Source organism: Orbicella faveolata, unplaced genomic scaffold (assembly GCF_042242905.1).
Source record: "Orbicella faveolata isolate gen_17 unplaced genomic scaffold, um_ofav_v1 contig_15, whole genome shotgun sequence".
Classification (NCBI taxonomy): domain Eukaryota; kingdom Metazoa; phylum Cnidaria; class Anthozoa; order Scleractinia; family Merulinidae; genus Orbicella; species Orbicella faveolata.
This window is the reverse complement of record NW_028301542.1, coordinates 8,904,829-8,928,666: the sequence shown is the minus strand read 5'-3', so window position 1 is coordinate 8,928,666 and position 23,838 is coordinate 8,904,829. Positions and strand designations below refer to the sequence as shown.

At 38.8% G+C, this 23,838-nt stretch overlaps 3 protein-coding genes and 1 pseudogene across 3 annotated transcripts in view; 1 reads left to right on the top strand and 3 right to left on the bottom strand.

Annotated features, from left to right (window-relative positions):
- LOC149113436 (uncharacterized) overlaps positions 1-7,015 on the bottom strand; it is a 30,632-nt gene extending 23,617 nt beyond the window's left edge. Inside the window, exons 1-4 of the mRNA XM_089288322.1 lie at positions 6,687-7,015; positions 5,531-5,669; positions 4,543-4,877; positions 71-209 (exon numbers count right to left, since the gene is read on the bottom strand). Coding sequence (XP_089144448.1) covers positions 71-209; positions 4,543-4,877; positions 5,531-5,669; positions 6,687-6,995 — 922 coding nt within the window. The 5' untranslated portion in view covers positions 6,996-7,015. The remainder of the gene's footprint in view (positions 1-70; positions 210-4,542; positions 4,878-5,530; positions 5,670-6,686) is intronic.
- Positions 7,016-8,018: 1,003 nt separating this feature from the next.
- Positions 8,019-10,945, bottom strand: LOC149113435 (EGF-like repeat and discoidin I-like domain-containing protein 3). Its single transcript, XM_089288320.1, has 2 exons — positions 10,613-10,945; positions 8,019-8,291 (listed from the first exon to the last, which is right to left on the bottom strand). The coding sequence occupies exons 1-2, from the start codon at positions 10,925-10,927 to the stop codon at positions 8,091-8,093; spliced, it is 516 nt and encodes a 171-aa protein (XP_089144446.1). The 5' UTR covers positions 10,928-10,945; the 3' UTR covers positions 8,019-8,090.
- Positions 10,946-11,161: 216 nt separating this feature from the next.
- On the bottom strand, positions 11,162-14,059 carry LOC149113434 (MAM domain-containing glycosylphosphatidylinositol anchor protein 1-like). The gene is made up of 4 exons (XM_089288319.1): positions 13,584-14,059; positions 12,564-12,665; positions 11,761-12,023; positions 11,162-11,516 (listed from the first exon to the last, which is right to left on the bottom strand). Exons 1-4 carry the CDS (start codon positions 13,936-13,938, stop codon positions 11,385-11,387), a joined length of 852 nt encoding a protein of 283 aa, XP_089144445.1. The 5' UTR covers positions 13,939-14,059; the 3' UTR covers positions 11,162-11,384.
- An 8,721-nt stretch (positions 14,060-22,780) lies between these two features.
- Positions 22,781-23,736, top strand: LOC149113433 (uncharacterized; annotated as a pseudogene).
- Positions 23,737-23,838: the final 102 nt, after the last annotated feature.

The following is a 23,838-nucleotide window of genomic DNA, read 5'->3' as shown; positions in this document are numbered from 1 at the left end:
CGGTTTGCTGTAAAATTCCAGAAAAAAACCTCTAGATTGATGGTCTAGTAGAGTAGACCTTGTTAAGTACCTTGACATCCGTATAGCTCCGCCCTCATAGATATGTGGCCATGCCATACTATTGGTCGAAAACGGACGTAACGTGCTATGATTGGCGGGTTTAGATCATGTGACACAACAGTGTCCTGGTCTGTGTTTCCAGCAAATTCCTAAATGAGTAATGTGAAAAATGTTTACGACTATTTCAAACTTTAAGTTACTACTTTAGATCATCATTACGTTGGAGACAAGGTTATTCAGCATCAGCATCAATTAATCAATCAATCTTTATTTGCAATCACTCTTGCTCAAAATAAAAAAAAATACAACAATGAAAATATTAAAAGTAAAAATTAGAGTACTAGCTGCCTAGAATAACCATAGGCGTTATTGGAGCCAGGCAGCCAGTTAACATCAGCATTAAATAGAAATAAGATACAGGTCAGCAAGAAAACTGAAGTACAAATGCACACACAGGCGTATGGGTCGGGGGTGCGTGGCAGGGGGGCTGCAGCCCACCCAGTTACAAAAATTTTTGAAATTTTTCGGGCAAAACGCTGATGATTTAGGCAAAAGAACTTGGGAAAAAACATTCTAAAAGGTAGTCAAAGCCAGGTTTGTAGGCTATTTTCTCTGACGTTTGCCTTGTCAAAACGGAGTCAAGGTCAAATGATCTAATGAACCAGGAAATCTGTTTTGAAAAAGCCATATATCGTTTAAATGTGTATCGTGGAAATCCACGAGTTGGATTTTAGTCCATCAACAAAACAGTGACAGAATCAAAGCAAACTAAGACCTTAAGACTTTTGTTTTTGTGTTTGCTCTGAAAAGAGCCGTTTTGAATGGCTCCACAAATAGCCGATTTAAATTTTCTTGAACTTCTCGTACGAGGAAGAATTTACTGTTTCTTTTATAAGTTTCTGATTTTACTAGGCTGTCGATCGAGGTCATTGAGTATCCGAGGTTTCAAAATAACTACAGTGGAATCCCGATTTCTCAAACCCTCAGTTTTTCGAACTTTCCGATAACTCGAAACAAAAGTCGTTTCCCTCTGCTCAGTCGAATACTGTAATTTTACCCCCGAGTTCTCGCACTATCCGATTTTTCGAACCAATTTTCGTTGCCCTTGGAGGTTCGAAAAATCGGGTCTCCACGGTAATTTTAGAATGATAATAGTTTCATTAGACGTGAGAATTGTGAACGTTTTTGTTTTTACTGCAATTTGAGTGCGTTTGTACAACACATTCTTTCGGGCATTGTGTAATTTTTTTCGAGCAATAAAGTCACCGCACCCTCAAGTCCGAAGATGCCCGTGCGCCTATGAGTGCACACATAAGAAGAAAAAAAGAAGAGGAAAAACGCTATTTCTATGCTATGAAGGACGTCTAAGATAGTTAAATTTATATATGAATACAAAACATTAATATAAGAAGAAAACACAATAGCTACGGCAACTCGGCTAATGACAGCTATATATTAAACTATAAAAGAAAGACTTGGAAAGTTGACAGAAATTAACAAATGACTAATTTACAGGTGAATTGGAAAACAACAAAACTGCTAATAAGAACACAAGTAACTAATAATCTTTGACAAGATCGCTTTTTCCTGATTCCTTGAAGTTTGAAAGAGGGAAGGTTTTCAAATTTTCACCAATTGAATTCCAATTACTTTGGGCCCTTAAATCTTATGTTGACCATTCCATAATTATTATTGTTATTGAGGACTTTTTACAGTAATGTTGTTTACGAAATCGCCATGATTTTCGCCAAGGTATCTTTCTCATGGAAAACTCTCACTGATCAGGGTATAAAGAACATACATACATTCAGACAGACAGACAGACAGACAGACAGACAGACATACATACATACATACATACATACATACATACTAAAGAGACTAGAATTGACAACGATGACTAAAGACAACTGATAAACTAACGATATTACAAATAATAATTAACAACAGTTACGACGAGAAACTACAGATACACTAAAGCGAAATTATTGAGTATTAATGAATACATACTAGGAGGAAAATAAATTCAACTTTACTTTTTGAACGATTTCTGTAAGATCAGTATAACAGTCTTCTGAAGCTAGAATTTCAAAAAGTATTTGTTTTATTTTTCCTCTTAAAGACATTTTTTGGAAGCTTTCTTAAATATATAGGCATTTCATTCCAAATTTTTGTTCCGATTCTAGAAGATGAATTCACTTGAATTGAGAGTCTAGAACTTTGTGTGTAAAAATTATTTGAGACAGAGGATCGAGTATTGTAAGAATGAATATCAGAAATGTCTTGAAAGAGATCTTGAATGTTTCCAGGAGCATTTCTGTGTCTTATTTCAAACATAAGGTTAGCTAAAAGCTCATAATACAAAAATTTTAACGGTAAAACACTGGCATCAATAAATAAAGGAATCGTATGTTGATTTCGCTCAGAAAAATAAATAAAGCGAAGAGCTCGCTTTTGGAACTTGAGAAGCTTTTCAAGGTGTGATTTATATGCTTGGCCCCAGGCCACCAAACCATAAGTTAAATAAAGAGTAACTAAGGATCTATAAATAGTTAAAAGAGTTTGTCTTGGCAGAAGGTGCCGTAGTTTACAAATCAATCCTACAGTTCGGCTTATTTTAATAGCTACATGATCAATATGATGTTTCCAAGAAAGATTATTGTCAATTATTACGCCTAGATATCTCACAAATTCTTTACATTCTAGAGCCACATTCTTTTGTTGATCATTATCGAATATCATAATTTTGGGATGATAAGTAAGTTTTCTCTGAGCTGGTCTAAAGATAAAATTTGTTTTTTTAATATTTAAGGTTAATTTATTAGCCGTTAACCAATCGAACAACTTGCAGAGTTCTTGATTTACAGTCGACTCAAGGGACTTAAGATTTTTGTCAGCATATACAGCATTCGTGTCGTCAGCAAATAAAAAAAATTCAAGTTTGTCAGAGGATTCTTGGATATCGTTGACATAAATTAGGAAAAGTAAAGGGCCTAGGACTGAGCCTTGCGGTACACCACAAGTGGTATTTTGCCTTCTAGATATATAAGAGCCAATTTGCGTAGTTTGAGTTCGACCATCCAAGTAAGATGAGAATCACTTATTTATAACACCACGAAAACCATAGTGATCTAACTTGTGTAAAAGAATTTTATGATCGACTGTATCAAAAGCCTTTTTCAGGTCAATGAATACACCACATAAGAGCAAGCGCTTGTCCATATTTTCCTGTATGGTACTTACAATGTCAAGAATTGCATGCTGTGTTCAATGCGCTTTGCGGAAGCCATATTGAGATGAAGAAAGTATATCATTTTGCTCAATGAAAGATTCCATTCTGGAGTAGACCAGTTTTTCGAAGATCCTATTAAAGTTAGACAGCAAAGAAATAGGCCTATAGTTGTTTGCATTAGTGTTATCTTCGGCTTTAAAAATAGGAATAATTTTTGCCATTTTTAATTTAGTGGGATACATCCCAGATGAAATAGAAAGATTTATTATTTCCGCAAGTGTACTGCTTACAACATTTGACGAGTACTTCAACAGTTGGGTAGGACATGAGTATAAACTATGAGACTTGTTATTTGGTATGCGCAAAATTTCCAATTCCACTTCAGTTGGGGTAACTAGATTGAAAGCAAACGACGAATCGGGAGAGTTAGATCTGTTCATAAAATCAAAATAATTACGCTGAACGGTTGGTAACTTATTTGCCAGTTTAGGTCCAACAGAAGCGAAATGGTAATTAAGTACGTTGGCTATTCTATTATGGTCACAGGCAACAGAATCATTATCAGTAGGGACTTTAATAGAAGTAATAGGTTTTGTGTTCTTCAATTTACGAGCAAGTACATTGTTTATTCCCTCCCAAGTTTTTTTCATATTAGTTAGGTTATCATTAAAAAATTTAGAATAGTATTGCTGTTTACTTAAACGCGTTAAGGTACAAATTTTGTTCCTATAAATTTTGTAGTTGGCGGTGTCACCAGACGCATATAACTTATTTTTAACTTTAATGGAGATTCTTATGCCTTTGGTGATCCATGTTTTGGAGAGCTGTTTTGCTTTGCGGTTTGAAATTGTCTTCATAGGTACATGTTTATGTACAAATATTGCATAGCGGCTAGCAATGAGTGTCAAACTTCTCCTCTGTCCTTCTTTTCGTATTTATCCGGTAGAATTTTCATAACAGGGATTAAACTCTCGCCTGTAGGGGTTCTCTTTTTGCAATCTCGGAGACATCTATGATCGTTGTCATAGTAAAAAGACAAAGAAATGGAGGTTTAATTCCCTCAATATTTTGACGAGTGTTTTGTTGAGTTCGCCAAAAGGAAGTAATGATAATATTTCTGTGTGTTTAACTGGAGATCGAGAAGAAATTTCCCCAGTGGATACTTTTCATCGGCTGTCTTAAAACTGATAAAGTTCTCAGAAAAAACAACTTCAAATTGACCATCGTTTTGATGGATTAGGTGCATTTACCTTGTATGTCGTGTGATATTGCTGCTTGTAGTCATTAAAATCCCCTCCACCGTTACTGAACTGTAACATGTATTTGGTCACCCACTGCGCGTGATCACTCCTTCCTTGTGTGGCTACACGTGTCACTTTATTGTACTGACTACCAATGTCGATCTGAAGCCATTGATTCTGATCTAAGTCTCTAGCAGACCAACTGCCTCCTTTACCTGGAGAATGTTCAACGTTCAGTCTACCTCGAATGGCAGCCAGAAAAGCATTGTGTTCTGAAGAGGCGCTAATCTGTCCATCGGCGATTACACCACTTTCCATGCCGAAAGCGTCTTGACATTCTAAAGCTTTTGTGGAATTGATACAAATTCAACATTGATTACATATCACGGTGTCAATTTTCAGGAAACAAGGCTCAGATTATTTAACAAGCATATTTTGATTGAAAGTCACGTCATCGTCTTTTTAAACGTGGGCTAAATTTGAATTTTTCACTCTCATATATTTTACATTCTTAAACCAAGATCTTATCTGAATAGAAGCGTTCTCCTTCGTCGAACGCAATGAGTAATAATGACTACAGTTATGAAAAAAGGACTAGTAACAGAACAAAAAGTCTTTACCCTTTTTGGACGTTGGAACTGACAATAATTAGTGTTCTTCTTCACTCATTAATGCTCTGTCTACAGCGAAAAGACTTTCATTGGTCGGCATCATTTGTCTCAAATTACGAACCTCCTTTCATCACGGCCTTATGGAACTCTGAATTATATTGATTGGTGGCATTTGCACCTGCGCACTTGCTAAATATAGGCTATACAAAATAGACTACCCAAATTTATATGCTCCGTTGAACTAGAATATGGTATTTTTGTGCAAGTAATAAAAGCAGGATTTCCACAAAATTGGTTTCTTAAGTTTATACTCAAAAATTGGCACCAGCTAGATAGAAATACGATGCAACCTCAACGGTCCCCAAGCAACCGGTATGAGAGATTACCTTGACATCCGTACAGTTCCACCCTCATAGATATGTGTTTATACCAAGCTATCGGTCTGAAACGAATATACCTTGCTGTGATTGGTGGGTTTAGATCGTGATAAACAACGGTGTCTTGGTCTTCGTTTCCAGCAAAGTCCTTAATAAGTAAGATGACAAGTTGTTAGGGATATGACGTTTTTCTTGTAATAAATGTATTTATTTTTTCCTAAGAGGGCACGGTACCGAATCCTGCAATTCAACGGTAACGCTTTCGTAAGTTTTTGCCCTTGAGTTTTTATTATTTGACGGATAGAGGAATAAATAAATATAGATAGATAAATAAATAAATAAATAAGTTATCTACCGGCTGAGAGGCAGTCCGTATAGTGAATAACTGTGACCTCGGACTTGAAAATGCTGTCCTCGGCCTGCGGCTCTGGGAAGCATATTTTGGCCTCGGTCATATAATGGTTCACTAAACGGACCTCTCAGTCGGCAAATAACATACAATTAGCTTTCAAAATTTACTTAACATTTTCCACACTAAATTATTAAGAACAGCCAGGAGATTAATTTTACATGAATATTTGACAGCAAAATTTACAAAGAAAAAATGCTTAACAATTTAAAACTTGTGACTTTCCCCAGTTCCACAGCTAATAATTAAAAGCCCCGCAATGAAACTATAAAATTCTTATTCCAAATAAAGCTGCATTTGCTCGGGATTTATCAACTGAATGAAAGGTATCTACACTTTGGAAAAAATGTGAGCAGGTCAGTTTAAACCGCTCAATAATAAAACGGCATGAAATGGTTCGAATGTTAGGTAGCGTTTTGCGAACTCAGCTTAATTTCAGCCCTGTGGGTGTCAAAAGATGAACGTTCGGTGCTGCCGCACAAAAAAATTCTGTAGCTTGACCTTGATGGAATGTTAGTCTATCGACAAGGTAACCCCTGTCCCTTACAAACATTTAGCACTTGACTTGAGAGGCACTGTGAGAACGAAATATCTTGCCGTAGAACACAACAGAAAAACGTCCTTAAGGGCTTGAGCCCAAACCCCTAATACTAAAAGTCCATCGGTCTAACCATCTAGATTACCGCGTCTCCCACAGCGAATTTTTAACTTCAAAACTGATTGTTATCAACCTTACTACGGATTCATTTTTTTCACCTTGTTTACGGTTTGTCCTCGTTCCCTGTAGTACTGGAAATTCACTCCATTGTTGCCATACTGCAGTTTGTACTCAGTCACCCACTGATGATATGAATTCCTTCCTTGCGTTGCTACACGTGATACGCTGGTGTAGTAACTACCAAGATCAACCTGGAGCCATTGTTTAGCATCGACTGTTCGAGATGACCAAGCTCCGCTTTTAATTCCGGTTTTTTTAAAGTTCAGTCTTCCCTGTATGGCGGCATGATGGGCGTCCCATTCTGAAGACGCACTGATTTGCCCGTCTGAGATAACACTGCTCTGCATGCCAAGAGCTTCTTGACATTCTAAACATGGCAGAGAAATAACACAAACATATGACAACATAAAGACATATACCTTCCTAGCAATTCCTTCGAAAAAAAGTTATTATCTTTATTGCAAAGACAAGTTACGGTGCATAATAGATTACAAACAGTGCATTACAGAAAGTGGTTTTATATAAAACATAATTTACCTATACTTGACGGAACTTTGTCACGGATTTTGGCCAAATTTAATTTAGACATATGACTGAATCGCCACCAATTGGAGTGAAATATAAAAATAACCACTCAAAACAGTGAGGGAACATTTCAATAACACAGCAAATACAAAACAAGGTACGAATGGACAAAAATTGAAAAAGATTGAAACGGATTTTGGTACGGGCTTTTGAAAAAACTGTTTAGACTGAACAGTTTTCAACACTTCTAAATTCCAATTCGATCTAGAAACAGTGGACGAAGAGCCACTTCGTGGAAATGCCACTGCAAATTATCATTATCATCATTATCATCATCATCATGTGTATTAATCTTAGTATTGTTATCAAAGTTAAAATCTCGTTTGTTTGCCACCTTTCATTACAATGCCCAAGAGACATACTTGTTTGTAATGAAAGAAGTCATTTCCTCGCTACATTTAATTTCATAGGAAATGTTGCGCAGAACTTAATATAATACAGTCGAACACCTATGAGCGGAATGGGAGGTGGTCGCCTAATAGGGGTTCGTGTATTTTGAATAGTTTTTAGATCGGGTCAATTGCTTAGTGAACATAGAATGGCGTTAAGACAGTCAAAATAAACGTGTGTTTGAATGTATGTTTTTAACGGTCTACCAATCCTATTTCTGTCATCGCATTTTCCAAAAGAAAGCCAAACAACGTTTGTTAAATTTTGGGTGGCCGCTTAAAAGGGCTAGGGAAATAGAGAACTTGCGTGGCCACTTAATAGGTGGTCGCTTAAAGGTAGTCTGACTGTATTTTATTTCCTACAGAAACCACGTTCGCAGTTGGTTTTGGTTTAAATTTACTACAATTTTCAGTTTTAAAAAAACTTGTTAAAGAAATGTTTGACATTTCATGTGTATATTTTCCCATTCACTGGAAGGTAATTCCACCGCTAAAAGTGAAAATCGTCGAAATGAAACTTCTTGTAGTACCTTGACAGCCATAGAGCTCTACTCTCATTGAAATCCAACCATCCCATGCTACTGGTCGGAAACGGACGTAACGTGTTATGATTGGTGGACTTAGGTCGTGTGACACCACAGTATTCTGGTCTTTGTTTCCAGTAAACTCCTATAAGAGTAAATTGAAATAGTTATTACGAATTCACCACATTTAAACCTCAATAATATCAAAATACTAAATGAGACTGGAGTAAGGTGGGACACGTCTTGTACATAGAATAACTTCACCCAGCCTAAATAGAGAAGGACACTTCTTTTGGGAAGAGAAAAGCTTTTGTTTAAGTCAGCTGAGAGCTGATCTACAATAATTTACAGTATCTTTAGTATTAAGCACCGATTTCAAAACCGGTTTGTATCCTGTAACGGTTGTGGTTGACACTCTCAATTAAACTTAAGGTGATTCCCTAGTAAAAGAGCCCACCATAGATTTCCGATGAAACTTGGTATGCTGTTGTTGCAGGACAAGGAGATATTAAAAACGTAGTAAAAGGGGGGGGGGGGTCACCGTACTTGTTTTCAAGCTACAATGCTGACAAATACGGTTATTTAGGCGACTTTTGGTAATTTCTGTGCGCAGCAAATAAGCTCGATTATTTTTCAACGTAGCGTGTAATATCACAAAGTGTTTGACTTTCTTTGATGATTTATTCACGTTATTCATCTATGTCCCAGAAAAATTGTCTTCAAATGCCCCGCATTTTTTTATCCTATAAAGGAAACATAATTTGGACATGCGCTGTTGGGCCCATTATGTCTCCCTCCGGTAGCGTTTATTTCATTTGCCAAAAAAGTAGCCATAGATTTCTGCTATTTTTTTCTCAGTTATTGAGGATATTGTTTTTATTGAAATTATGAAATAAAAAGTGGGGGTCACCGTGCTCGTTTAAGAGAAAAGGAGCATTTATTTCGCTATCGAGCTTAGTTTGAGGGAAATCTCTTACGTTTTGTACACGCACGCGCTAATGACACGAAAATCGTGCGCAGTAGAGATGCGCAATGCGATACTAAGGAATCACCTTAAAGAATGATTGTTTCTTACGGCCTGTCTCTTGATGTTGAAGTGACTATGAAGTTAACTCATAATGTTGGCGATGCGGGCTTGGCTTGATGCATGATTTAAATGAGGTTATTTTCACAAAGGGAAAAAAACTAAACTTTAAACACTTCTATATGCGCACAAAACCAAGTGTGTGATCAAAGGTTGTTGTCACAAACCAATTAAAATCTACATCATTTTACAAACTAAACTTAAGCTATCCTGTCAACTCCTTACACCACCGCCGATCGTGTAGTCACCATCTTGGACACATTTGTAACACACATGACCTTAACTTTTATTAATTGTATCCTAAAGATAGCCGCCTAATTTTTTTTAAAAGAAACCGATCGCGCAGGTTTCCCGTAGCTGAACATTTCAACTCCACCCCCCACTCTCTGGATGACATCATGGTCTGTGGCTTGAAACAGTGCTCTGGCAGTAAAATCATCCGCAAGCAGCATGAAATGAAATTAATCTTCAAGCTGGGCACGCTTCGACCGAACGGACTCAACATTAACTTCTTGTGGCTGTGGCTCTAGCACGTATTACACACACGCGCGCTAAAACAATGGTTTGCCTATTTGTTTACTTTGTACTTCATACGCGCGCTTTCCGTGCGTGCGTACGCGTACAGTTTTTTGTATGGCGTGGCTCAATCATTCCACCTACAGAAGAAGGACTAAGCGCGAAATGTTTAGATTACCAGAGAATATTTGACACTTTTAAGAGCCTTTCTAGCCTTATATCTAATTTTTCTCAGCCTTATAGTTGCTATAGACAGCTAAAAGATTACCATCTTATAAGCTTCAAATTATTGTATTCTTCTTTCCTTTTTTGGTGTAAATAAATGTTGTTGTTGTTGTTGTTGGACTATTTGACGACAGAAATCTGGTGAGAGGAGAGATAGCTATGGGCAGTACACAAAATAATCGAAAATGGCGACTACATACACGATCAAACGTGACAGCCCAACGATTTCAACATGAGGCTTACAATTTAATTTTTATCATCGAATTGTGATACAAGTATGTTAAAATTCAGCGGGTTCGGAGCCATCTCAATTTTTTTTACGAAAATTTAATGTAACAGATCAGACCGTCATTTGTTAGAGTGGTGGTATTAACAGCAACAACTAGCTTTATTTGCATGACCATAAATACATACAGCGTTGCAAAAGCAATCAAATTACATTGGTTTGATTTGAAAGTAGAACAAAGCAAGATATAATAAATTTTGGTAATTGAATATTAACATAATGATTTGAAGAAGTCACAAGCTCGCCGATGGCTTGTAATGGCCTGTATTGATCCGTTAAAGTACACAACACTGTTGATATCGGGCGGGCGGTTAATTGCCGGTAACTGTTGCTAGTCAGCTTAAAACCATTCTACCTTATCTCTATGTTGTCCTCTCTGCCTGTAGTATTGAAAGCTTGTTCCATCATTACCATACTGCAGCTTGTATCTAGTTACACTCTGTGGGTAATCATTCCTGCCTTGTGTGGCTACGCCCGTTACTCTGGTGTATATACTGCCTAAATCAACTTGCAGCCATTGATTGGCATCGTTTGTCCCAGCTGCCCAACTTCCTCTCTTGCTTCCACTTGGTACAAGGTGTAGTCTGCCCAGACTGGCCGCGTGTTGGTTATTCGGAGACGCTTGCGAAGAGGCACTAATTCGTTCGTCTGGTATTGCACCGCTGGCCATTCCGAGAGAATCTCGACATCCGGAAGCTTGAATTGAATACAAACACAAATATAAACATTGCTTTAAACAATGACATCTGTTCTATCTTTTTCAATTACAAAACTGGAAATCTTTTGAAACGCCGCGAGCTAGCTGCGTTGCAATTAGCTGTGTGTCCGTTGCAGTCTAACAGTAAATGGAAAATTGGTTTTAAACGGTGAATCATTCTCTCACGCCATGAATCAGTTCAGTAACAACGAAATGTTTTATTTGCATGGCCATATAAATACTAGCACTATCGCGATTATGCACTTTTTAAACACAAAATGTCTTCCAATAATTACAACCTCCCTCCCGAGCCATTAAGCCCACCGAAACAGCCTTTTTTCTGGAATCCTATGGCATGCAGGTACTCTACTGAGTAATCCCAGTTCAAATAAGTCAAAATTCATTTTCGACGAGCCGAAACAAATCAAAATTACAAACACGTACCAGCTGGAAGAACTAGAGCCTTCTTTGGCGTAAAGGAGCAACTATCATTCACGTCTAGAACAACATCCCTGATTGCAATGTCTCCATGGTAACCACCAACCACTCCTTCAATTATAACCTAAATATCAAAAATATAACGGATAATGTAAAATGAACCTCGTTTTAACTTGGGCAGAACCCAGTACAATCCGTCATTTTGTACGAGATTCTGAACTTTATCGACAGAGTAGCCATGTTTGGCACTGCCCTGAGGTTTGCTTGGACGAAACGAAGACGTACCATATATCAAACCACCTAAGATATTAAAAAACGCCGAACTAATATATTGAAACCTTAAACACGCAACATACTATATATTTTACCTGATACGCATATATTTCCCTTATAGGTATCTCTCCTTTCTTCCAGACGTTGCCATAGGAACCAGCGAGTCTCCAGATGAGTGTTTCTGCGTCGTTGCTATGACTACGTAAATACACATTAAGCCTTCCTGTAGTTTCTCCATGCATGTGGTACCAGAATGTGAGGCAGTTTCTAGTGGTAACTGTTAGACGACTTTCGAGACGAGCCTTATCGCCTTTTACGCGTGGGAATGAGGATTCGATGTACATAAATCTCTCCGTCTCTGAAAATTATTTCAGAAAGAGTAGTGTTTATAGTATCACGATTCGAACCCATTACTACGGAGAGCCACGGAGAGCTACTGAGAGACTACACATTTTGTTAAACTTTAGTCACAACTGTGCTATGTTTTGTACCGAGATAGCTTTACTTTAGTAGGTACTCGTTTACGTATCCGGTGGATTATGTTATTATAAGTATTTCAAGGAATTTCTACTTAGCTACCGTCTCAATGCATTTATCACAACACCTATACCAAACACACTAAAATACCCACCCTGTAACTCAGACTCCACTAATTTGCCCTAGACAGGCCGAACGTTCGATCGAAACGTCGGCTAAAGTGATATTCACTGACCTTTAACTTTTCTTATAATTTCCTGTTAAGTGGATGTTAAAATAGCAAACCCAAAATAAATTTCAGTATCATCCCGGCATCGAAAAAAATAAATGGTCTAACACCAGAAACTCAAAACCATCAGTAAAAGAAATATATGGCAGAGCGTAATGAGAATCGACATTCTAATCATTTCATTTGAGTTACCTCCAGAACAAGGTCCTGTGTCATTAGTATTAGCGCAGTGTGTCTTTGACTGCCAAGCAAAATCCATCATCGACTGGTCATATGACCAGATTCTGTTTGCGTCTACAATGGGAAAAATACGCATAACCTGAAATTTGAATGGTCATCATGGATACTGATATGAAACTAAGAAAATCAGAACGAAACTCATATTTTTGATCTTTTTGTAACCAAATTGTTTGAAAACAGTGTTCGAAACAAAAATGTCCGCAACATATAGACGGGATACAAGTTTTGCTTTGACTCTGTTTTGCTCAGTCACCAGGCAAATAAATGAAGCTACAAATAAAAGCGGATGTTTAATAGTAAAGTGGTTATTGCTGAGGAAATATTTGACAACTGAAAGCAAAACAAAAGAAGTCAGATTCCAAAATAAAACTTGTATCCATTTTTACTCATTCTGTATTTTGTGGTGTGGTATTGGACGTATTATTAGCGGGTCTCGATTCATTTTGTTTGTTTTTGTTTTTGTTTGTTCATTGAATGCTGTCGAGACGCCCACGAAAACGCAGTCGTTAGTTAGGTTTTGAACTTCAGAATTCGCGTGTTACTGAAAAGCGCTGTAATATAAATTATATTAACAAAAATTTGTTGTATATAGATCGAGATGACACCAGCAGAAATAAAATCATTTAAATTTCTCAGCAGAATTAAAAACTCGTTGTTATACCTCCCGACTCAAATACGTTTTCCGATTGGAGGAGAACGTGTCACATGTCATGGGTTAAAACTCACACAATCCCTAGGGAATCAACAACTTGAACTTTCGACTCATACCTGATCAGGTCGTGCATCTTGAAACCGCGGCAAATTTGTTGTGCCAGCCGACGTCAAGGACAAAAGTTTTTCGTAGTTTGTTCTAGTTTTGAGTTGGAAGTATAGCAACAAAATAAATGACTGGTCCCACGGGAAACAGCGAGTTTTGTTTGGGGATCATTGGGAAACAAAACTCACTGTTTATTGTAAGCTATATTTCAGTACCTGATAGGCTGAACCCTTCCATCACATCTGCTTCTGACAAAAAAGCATACCAAAACACGAGGTCGGACATTTGAAAAGTGGACGGAGCGTAATCTACGGAATCGATAGAAGGAGATCTGCCAATCGTTATTTTATCAAACGTATGACTACTTCCGGTCAGCTTAAAGTTCACTTCCTCTTTGACGAGTCTCCCATCCTCGTAATACTTTAGTCCCCAGATCGCGCTCCACGTGATGGTCACGTGCAACCAACGAAGAGGAACAGCAGGAAGTAGCATAGACCAACGCCTTGATTCTGTTACAAACGTTAGGTGATATGAAGATGTGTTCTGTGGGATGTTATACGTGTGATACATGGCAAAGCCCTCACTGTTTGATTGCTCACCGCCTGATGCTATTATGTAGTCGGTTTGCCCTCAAAAAAAAGAAGGTTTTATGAAAACTTTGGAGTGTAAGTTCATGTCGGAGGAAGGGTTGGGACAAGGTATAAACGCATTTCACATTTTTAAATCAATTCTGAGGGCTTTCTTCTTTCTTACTAATATTGCAAGCTTTAAAAATGAAAAAGAAAATGATTATTAACCAAATAGGTTTTGTAGAGTATTTGAGAAAAAATGACCTTAAAAGTATTTTTTCATAGAAGCCTTTAATTGCCAGGGCAACAAGAAAGGTCAAAAAGCTGTCCTAAACAACCTTGAAACTAGCCTGCGAACGCAGACGTATTTCCGGCTGTCACTTGGTTCCGCCGAAAAATAACGTCTGCGAACGCGAGCCAGGAAACGATTTCTGCGACGTAATGACTTTTGTTCCTCCTTGGCCAATCAGATTCCATGATAGAATGAAACTCAAGTGCTCCTCACAGCGAACATCTCGCGCGGTAGTTCTGGGGTTATTTGAGCTAAACTGTGATTGGCTTAGAATTCCTACGTCACAGAAATCGTTTTCTGGTTCGGGTTCGCAGACGTTATTTTTCGGCGGAACCAAGTGACAGCCGGAAATACGTCTGCGTTCGCAGGCTACCTTGAAACAAAAAGCCTAACAAAAACACCTTCCATAAAAGTTGACAGAAATATCAATAACTTGCACACAAATTTAATTATTTCACAGGTAATGTGAACCGTAGGAAATCGTTTCGAACCTGCTTGATCATTTATGGTGTGACGCATTAGTGCGAAATTTTAGAAGCTGGTTTTCTTGTTAGTTTTTTCACTAGTTCCCTAGAAGCTTATCGAAAATGTAACAACTAAGGAATGTATTTTTGCAATTTAAAACCGGTCAAAAGGATATGAAAAAGTTGTCATAAATTCATCGAACACTTTGTCAACTTGAAACAGCGCAGCAATGTAATAACTTTCTGACCTACCTCCTCTAAGATTGTACAGTCTTACGTTCATACAACAAGGGGAGATACAATCATGTGGTAAAATTCGAAGAAACCGAGTTTCCAGAGGTGGGAGGAAGGCATGTTTTGTCCATTGTTGATTGGTCCAGTCTCCGTACAGTTTCTGCAATGAATGAAATAGGAAACACTCAATATGTTCGCTTTCCATTCAACCAAAAATTCCGGGACTTTCGAAAGAGTGGCAAATGGCTTGTTTAGAAAGCTCCCTGGCAATTCCAAACAATCTGAAATTGTCAAAATTTCCGAAATGAGAACCATTCAACCGAAAATTTGGACTTTCCGGTATGAAAATCAAATGGAAAGTTAATTCCCGCGCTGTAATAAATTTTCGGAAATTTCGGTATAGCTCGCGAAGTTGTCGTAAGTGCTGTTTCATTCGCCCGTGACATTTTCCGGAAATGCAAACCTGCAGAATTGTTGGTCGAATGGGAAGCGCGCATACTATTACTGAATTTTTTTGCACATGATAAAATTACATGTTGCGGACATAAAATTTTCCCACCGATATGGCAGCCACATCTTTATCATCTATCAAACAATTTTGTGGTTCCTACAAAACTTTTGCAAAATTTAAGGCGTATGAGTACATGTAGTACAAGGGGATGGTTGCTGACTGATAAAGCGGCTTCTTCTGAGAGTTTTCTCCCCTCATGAGTCTCATTGTTTCATCTGGACAGAAGCTATAATCGGGGACGGAGACCGTAAGCGCGCGCCATTTCTAGTATTGGGGTTGTCCCCATGATATGGGACAATAATTCTATTTTTAGAACAAATTGCGCCATCGCCTGCGGCACACGCGCGTACATGCTGCGAGGATTTTTGCGGATGTCGCGCGTGGGAAAATGGCGTCCGAAATTCCCGAAATTTTTTCTGTTTTTGGCCCACAACTCAACGCGTTTACGTCTGTTGGAATTTTGCTTAAGTATTTTCGTCGTAAGCTGCTCCAGTTTGAGTGAAGTAAGACAGTGTCGAATTTGGGTATGTTCCGCTTTAAGCTTAGATATATATCGCTGACCAAGTTGTGTTCTGACGGATGCTTCTTTTACATGAGCTGTACATTACTCCACTTTAAATTTCACATATGTTAAAGATTAACAGCTTTTCCATTACACAATAAAAAACTAGCTCGATATATTTAGATATAGCAGAGCTTCAGGACCTCATAGTTTCCTAGCTCCTCTTGCCACACGCTTCCGAGGAATTTGCCAGTCTATCGCGACCGAAAAGTTAAACAAAATAATTGCTAGTTTGAGTTTCGCCTGAATTGTAAGCAACGCTTGATGTTTCATTAAGGCCCAATAACTTTACGTCCGTAGATACTGCTCAGTTTTATTCGTGTAAAAATCCAGTAAATGCTCTGTTGTCGATGAATGAGAGCGCCCGCCGATGCGTGTTTTGTACAGTCAGTAAACATGACAAATTGTACTTCCGCCGCACTTTCGTGTGAAAGCGTACATCGAACTCAAACAATAACTCTATAGTTTTCAAATATGTTTAAGCTTGATAAATGTTTGAGAACATATTAAAAGCTAAGCTGAAAATATGCGAATAAAGCAGAAATGATCAGCAAAGTTACGATGACGCTTTCTTTAATCAACTTCGAATAACCATTTCGATTTTGTTGATCGAGTTATCAAACTCCTTGTCTATTTCCATTTTCGCAGTGTAAAACTTCACTATGCTTATGTTGAAGAAACACACATGATGTTTGTAGCCTTTTTTGCGTTCGTGAAATTTGTTGCAGCATCTCAGCAGAAAAGATAACGATAGAAATCGTTGTCAAGATTTGTTGACAATTGAAAACAACGACTCGGACTTGAAAGTGCACGAGCCGCACTATGCAAATGAGCTAATTGTACGCGTCAGACTTTCCTTTCAAAAACTTTTGCAAACTCACCAAACAAGCAGAAACAATAAGAAACCATCAAAACAGGTTTTGGTTATGATTAACCATTGTCCGAGAAACTCACAAATCAACTCGATACCAGAGTAGAGAGTTTTCTTGCTATATTCTTAAGTCAGAACAAACACAAAAACATACGCGTAAGCTTACAACTAGCGCGAGCAGATCTTATTATTCATTCCCAGCGCGAGATTGAAGTCTTGTTTTCGACCCTGAAAAACCCACCTTTTCCGTTGGCTCAGAGCATAAAACTGCATATAAGCGCCCTGGTTCGTATTCCCTGCCTTATTCCCTGCCATCGCTGTGAAAAATACGCAAGAGAATCTCTCAACTCTCACCATTTGATCATGCAACGTGACAACATCCACACGAGAACCCCCGACATGTGCGTGGATCCGCGCGGATATATGACGTCAGGATGGCGCAATTTGTTCTAAAAATAGAAAAATTGTCCCATATCATAGGTGCACGCGGATCCCAAGACTTACGGTCTCCGTACCCGATTATGGCTCCTGATCTGGATTATTGCATTTTCCTGCTCTATTTTTTTTTTATTTTATTTCCCTCCGAGAGTCGAGATTGCGTTATTCTGAATAGCTTGCGGTTACCAGTGGCGGATCCAGACCTTGAGCTAACGGGGGGGGGGGGAGGGGGGGTGGAGGGAGAGTGGGGGCGATTTTTTTGTCTTTTCTTCCTTCTGCGACCTTTTTTTTTTTTACACAAAATAAGGGGGGCTTCCCCCCCCCCCCCCTCTATATCCGCCACTGGTTACGTTTACAATAGTTCGGCGTGGGTGCGTTCTCGATCGTGAGGCAGCAAATGAGAAGGTAAATAATTATAAGCAAAGGAAATACAAAGGAAGCTTACCTGTCTCTCTCCCCCTGGGGCGTAATCTTGCCATGTTGTTCCATCGAAGCTATATGCCAAGTAAAAGGAAGTGACCGGATTACCTTGAGCTGGCCCTCTAGTCAAGATAAGTGTCAGCAGTTTGTTTTTCTTCATATCAATTTGAAGCCAGGTGGACGCCCCCGTTCCACACCAAGCTGCATAGCATTTTCGAATTGCGTTGTGGTACGCTAAGGAAGGAGTGCTCATACATTTCCAAGACGACGCCGTGAAGCTGCTATTTGGAATAACTGAGGAATTGTCGATTCCAAGGTCTAAAGAAATACAGACTTGTTGATAAAGCCACTGAAAAAGTGCCTGAGGGCACAAATTTATCACGAAACAATGCATTAGCCTCAGGTGATGCAAATTGAAATGAGGACGCTTCTCCTGTTTGGAACACAGGTAGCCATGGAATGGAAATGAAAGTCTTCATAATTTGACCCTTAAAGAAAACCTCTTTTCCCCTTTAGTCTTGTAGTGATGGGTATATCCCTTTGCAGGACCTCCACCCCCCTAATGTAGACGTGTACAACCTAAAAAACGGAACGTACCTGTTAGAACACTGCCGACTTCCTTGTAGACTTGAACACGCATACACATCTCGTTGTGCCAGGTTTTGGGATAAAATCGAATAAACCTCACCGAAGAAATGTTGACCACTGCAAGATTTTGTCCGTCAAGCACCTGTTAAAATGAATACATAAACCTATGAAATTTTGTTCGCTGTTACGAAGTGTTTACGAAAATGAACGAGCTATGATCGGCCGGTAACAGTTCAAATTACAAAGTAAAAACAAAAAATCACGAGCTTGACTAAGAATTGGATACCTTATCTTATGTTTGCCGTTATTACGCAAATTTTTTCCGTGTTAGGTCGAAAGAGAACTCAAAAAATTTGCGCCCGTATGCTACGGCTGCGTCCTCGTCAACTTCAAAAACATCGTGTGGTTCATCAAAGCGAAATCTTATATTGTAAATTAATTTGATTTTTAGGATTCATTGTTGTCTGATTTTGTGCTGAGGGTCACCGTAATTAAACCAATGATTTATTTGTGGAACAAATAAATAGCGTTCAAAAATATATTCAGCCAAGCAGAATCTCCTCAGTTATGACATTGTAATGCACCATTGAACGTCAAAAGAAGCTTATGTTACCGAACAAATACTAAATCCATTACCTGGCTGTTGTTATAATCTGTCCATGATTCTGCTCCATCGTTCCTGTATTTGACTGTATAGGTTAAAACGTAACCCGCATCATTGCTATTCTTCTCCAGTTTTATCTTATTGACACTCTGAGACGTTCCAAAATCAATAGTTAGCCAATTGCCAGAACTATCAGAATTGGAACACCATGGAACAGGGCTGGATGGGCGAGCACGATAAGGTGCATAGTCGGTGTTGGAGAACGTATCACTTGCAGAATACAACGTGTGTCCCGGCGTCACAAGGTAAACGTTAACTAAACATTTGATAAAGAACGAGTTAAGTAGTGTCCACATAACTTATGTCTAAAGTAATCAGTTACTTGGACAGCCAGTCTTTTACCAGCCATATTAGCTATGTTGTGAATCCAATGAAGTCCAAAAATGATCTGTGGCACACCATCCCAAAACTAGCATACGTTTTACACTTGTTTTTTGAGAATTGTACCGGCAAATTAAATGCGCAGGGATAATAGAAATTATGACGACACATGCGTCTTTATGCTTTATCCTAGTAATATCCTGTCTAAGTAAGGTAATAACTCAGCCTCTCATTAGCTAGTCTTTTATATCTCAGGGTTTAATGTATCCGACCGCTGTACGCCGCAAAGTCACCTGTTCCACTCCCGTAAGGAGCTCGGCAGAGTTCCGTATTCTCTTAAATATCTATCGAAACATTACAACAACTGGAGACTGACCAGAAATCGTTCAGGTAACCTCAGGTTACCTCAGTCTCCACACTCAAATGTACTTTTTTTCTGACCTTTTATTTATTTATATAAATTCTTTTGCAAAACTATAAATACATGAGTGACTATAGTTGTTGTTTTCGGAATCTTTTCTTTTTTCCTTGGATGCGACAAACTGAACTGAATACGGTTGGTTTGCGGCCCCGCAAATGATCCCAGGACCGGAAATGATCCCCAGATTGTACCATAAATGATCTCGGACCGGAAATGGTCGCCTCGCCATAAAATTTGGAAATGTGAGGACTCGGAAATTTGGACAGTGGATTTTAAATTTATGCAATCTCTTTTTTTTATGACTGTGAAACTCAGAAAACCGTGAGCATTTGGATTTGATTCCAAAAGGTTAATTTGGTACTGAACCAATCACTACAAAGTTCAGGACACGCGAGAAAACCTCCCGCAAAGCCACAACCAATAGGCCACGTGTGATATATCAATATTCTAGCATCGATCCAAGGCTTTCGGATCAAAATTGCAATTTTTTTAAGTTTCCTTTGTCTTTCAATTACCAAAAGAGACTTGGATACAAAGAAAACACCACCAAACATAGAAGTTTGTCCTGAAACTCCCTCGGAGCCACGTTAGAACATTGATATATCGAACGTGGCCTATTACCGCTGGTGTTTGCGGTGTAATTTTCTCACGCTTAATTGGCTTTTTCCTTGCTACACAATAATTATCCATGAATACTTCTGGTATTCACGGTTTTCTGAGTTTCACAGTAATAATACAATATTTTGATTCAACAGTTACTATATGAAACGCAAGAAAATGTGCAGTATGAACGATTTGAATGCAAATTTCACACCTTTAAAAATGATATCCAACGTTACGAAATCCTGTGTGAAGTCTGTAGTTTAACTGGATCCTTCCCTGAATGACTTTATTGGGTCCGGGCCTGAGATGTATGATAACACAGGATGTTCACTATATCCTCAAATTTTGAGACAACTGAGAATTCCCAAGTGGATTGACTACATTTTTACTACGGTAACTAGCACGAAGGAATCTTAGAGACTTTCTTGGAAGCCCGTGGCTATCTAGGACGCAAGTATAAGAAGTATACAGGGAAAAGTTCGAAGCGGTTAATTAGATGGCAGAGGCATCTTCGAAGATTCATGTTTCTTTTTGCAGTGCGTTTCCTAAACGAAAAATTTATGCAGTCGACACATGTCAATTTAGTATTTTGCGCAGTATGAGAAACGTCTTTTATTGCTGCTTTTATGCCTGAGGTACTTGTCTTTTCTTCACCAAGGATAATTAAGAAAATATGTATCCATCCATTGACTTTTCATGGAGTCCACGCCATTTCTAACTTTTTCCGGTGGAATCAGTTCCGGTCCCGGGATCATTTGCGGCACAATTTGGGGATCATTTGCGGTACGGGGATCATTCGCGGGCCGGGGTCATTTGCGGGGCCGTGCATTTGTTACTTGTTTTGACTGTTCGCAAGTATTCGAGTCCCATTCCAAAATATTGGGATAAGCTTTCGGGAAACTTCGTTTGCTCCTAGGTAATCTTCGGAAATCTTTGGAGTAATCCACCCGTCAGGTAACTAAATATTAAGGAATTTTTTTTGTATGCCCATCTGCAGCATGGCGCAGTTTTGCTGTATGTAATTTTGGGACATTAGTATGTAATTCGGCAAGATTAATTAATTCATTTTCAATGCAGTCTCCAGACCTTTGTCTCCTACTGGCATGGCTGTCAGTAGGATTAAACGCGGTAAAGCTATCTCCTGTAATAACATAGACAATTGTCAATGAAAACTTACCTACGTAGCGAAACACTTCAATATCATCTACAATGAACTTGTAACTTCCCGCAAAAAACTTTCTAGCGTCCAACGTACCAGCCCCAAAAGGGTTATCTGGAAGCTCATAGGCATAGCCAAGGTCACTAAATGATACCGCTGATTGATCTGCACTGTCTCCAATGTAAAGATCATTTTCTCCAAATACAGGACCTGATTGAGGATCTTGTCTTAAGGCCTTGTCAGTTTTTTCAGGTCTTATATTAAGTTTAACAGGTCCGATGCCAGCAGGGTTGACAATGCTGAATAAAAACGATCTTGCGCTCCACATATCTAGTTGATCCACAGTTGTTCCTGTCATTTTAAAATGAACGGCAAATTCAGTTCCGATCAATGTTCTGTAAATTTGCCCCAAGTATTGCTGGTTTTCAGTGTCACGCAATTCAAAATAGATCAAAATAAAAATCAAAACCGGTCAATAGATAGAGTCCAGAATCTGGGAAATGAAATAAGGTAAATATGCAGACTCTCGCCAAAATTCTGTTCACAGCAATTTTTCTTATGCGAGATATGCGGAGAAATTTTTTATCCAAATTTACAGAGATTTGTATGGAGACGCCATTCTGGTGCCCATCCGTATGGGCACCAACATGGTGGCCGGAAACCAACAGAAACATCTGTCACTGAGTTTTGCTAGCTACAAAAGCGTAAATTTATCCCTCGAGAAACTCTAAAACATTAAAATAATACTTTTTCTAAGACATGAACTGTTCAGATAGCCAAGTTCCCCGAAATAAGTCACTTTTTTAACCATCACGACAGCTCTCTAGGCCGTCATGTAAATGCCGCGTCACGCAAAAGCTTAGAAATCCAAGCGTAGTGTATCACAAAACCAAGAACCCATTCGGAGCGAAGATTTGTATGAATATTAGTTTTCAGCTGCTCTTATACATCATTTAAGTAAAATCTCAGGAAGACCAATAGTTTTGTAGTTTGAACTTTAGTGATGTCATGTGAAAACCAGCTATAGGCAATCTTGTTTTAAAGGATTAAATCTACGAGTGATACTTGGAAATTCTCTCAAAATTGGGCGAGCGTTTAGGAGAGTTCAATTTGAAATAATTTTACATTTTTACATTACATTTACTATTAAGTTACCGAATACCTTTAGAGGTGCCTAAGCGATGTAGCACGCCCGGTTTTAAAAAACAGTACATACCTAAACCCCTATTCAAATTAAACCTTATAGAGCTTGCCATCAAAATATTCTTGGGTTTCACGTGACGTCACAAGCTTTGCTCACATCAGTGTCCGCCATGTTGGTGTTCCTCGGGTGTCAAATTTATGCTAATAATAGTCCATTTCTACATTGAAGCTGCTCTATTATCGCTCTATTATTTCACCACCTACATGAATATCCAGAGAGAAAAAAAACATAAAAGTACCGGGCATTCATCCAAAGGTATCCCAGTGCTCTCTGAGTATGCCAAAAGCTTAGAGAGTCGAGTTAAGGAAAGATATTCGCAAAAGATCTCGGTCATCGGGGTTGACCCCGAAAGCATAACAGCCGAGCAGTTCAGTCCAGAATTCTTGCCTCCTGTGGAAGTCTCGGCCTTGCTGAGTTACCTTGTTCTTGAGACCAACTTCTACACCAACAAGCAGTTCAAGACGTTCAAGAGTCTGGAGGCGTTTAATCACATGGTGTCGGGATTTCTAACCTCAGTTGTAGGCAAAGTAATCGCCCGCAAGTATGTCGTGAGAGCAAGTGTTCGGCATTCACAGCGTATGAATGATCCTTTAGTGAACATTTGGGTCATTTCCGAAAACGATGGGACTATTTTGTCAGCCCATTGCTTGGGATGCAAAGCTGGACTGGCTGAGTCATGCTCACATATCGCGAGTGTTTTTTTTTTTTTTTTCATTTAGAGGCAACTACACGAATTCATGGCAAGCTCGCTTGCACACAGGTAAAATGCTCATGGATTTTGCCGACATATGTCAATGAAGTGCCGGATGCGAGGGCTAAGGACATCGATTTTTCATCGGCTAACAAGCCCAAAGAAAAGCTCGACCAGAAAATTGAGGATCTACAACAGCCGCAAGCCTCGAACCATGCAGCAGCTTCTAGTTCTGGGACTGCATCAACCGGCGCCTCAGCGCATGCAGCGCGCATCGGCGCCTTCGAAAGAGGAAATGGATCAGCTTTATGCCAAACTCAACCAGTGCAAAAATAAAGCAGTAGCTTTAAGTTTAATTGATCCTTTTGCTGACCAATTTATCGACCAAAGCCGCTCTGTTCCGGTAGTTTCAGAGCGAAGTGTTTGCTACAAACTCGTTCACTCTCTAGCATTCTCTT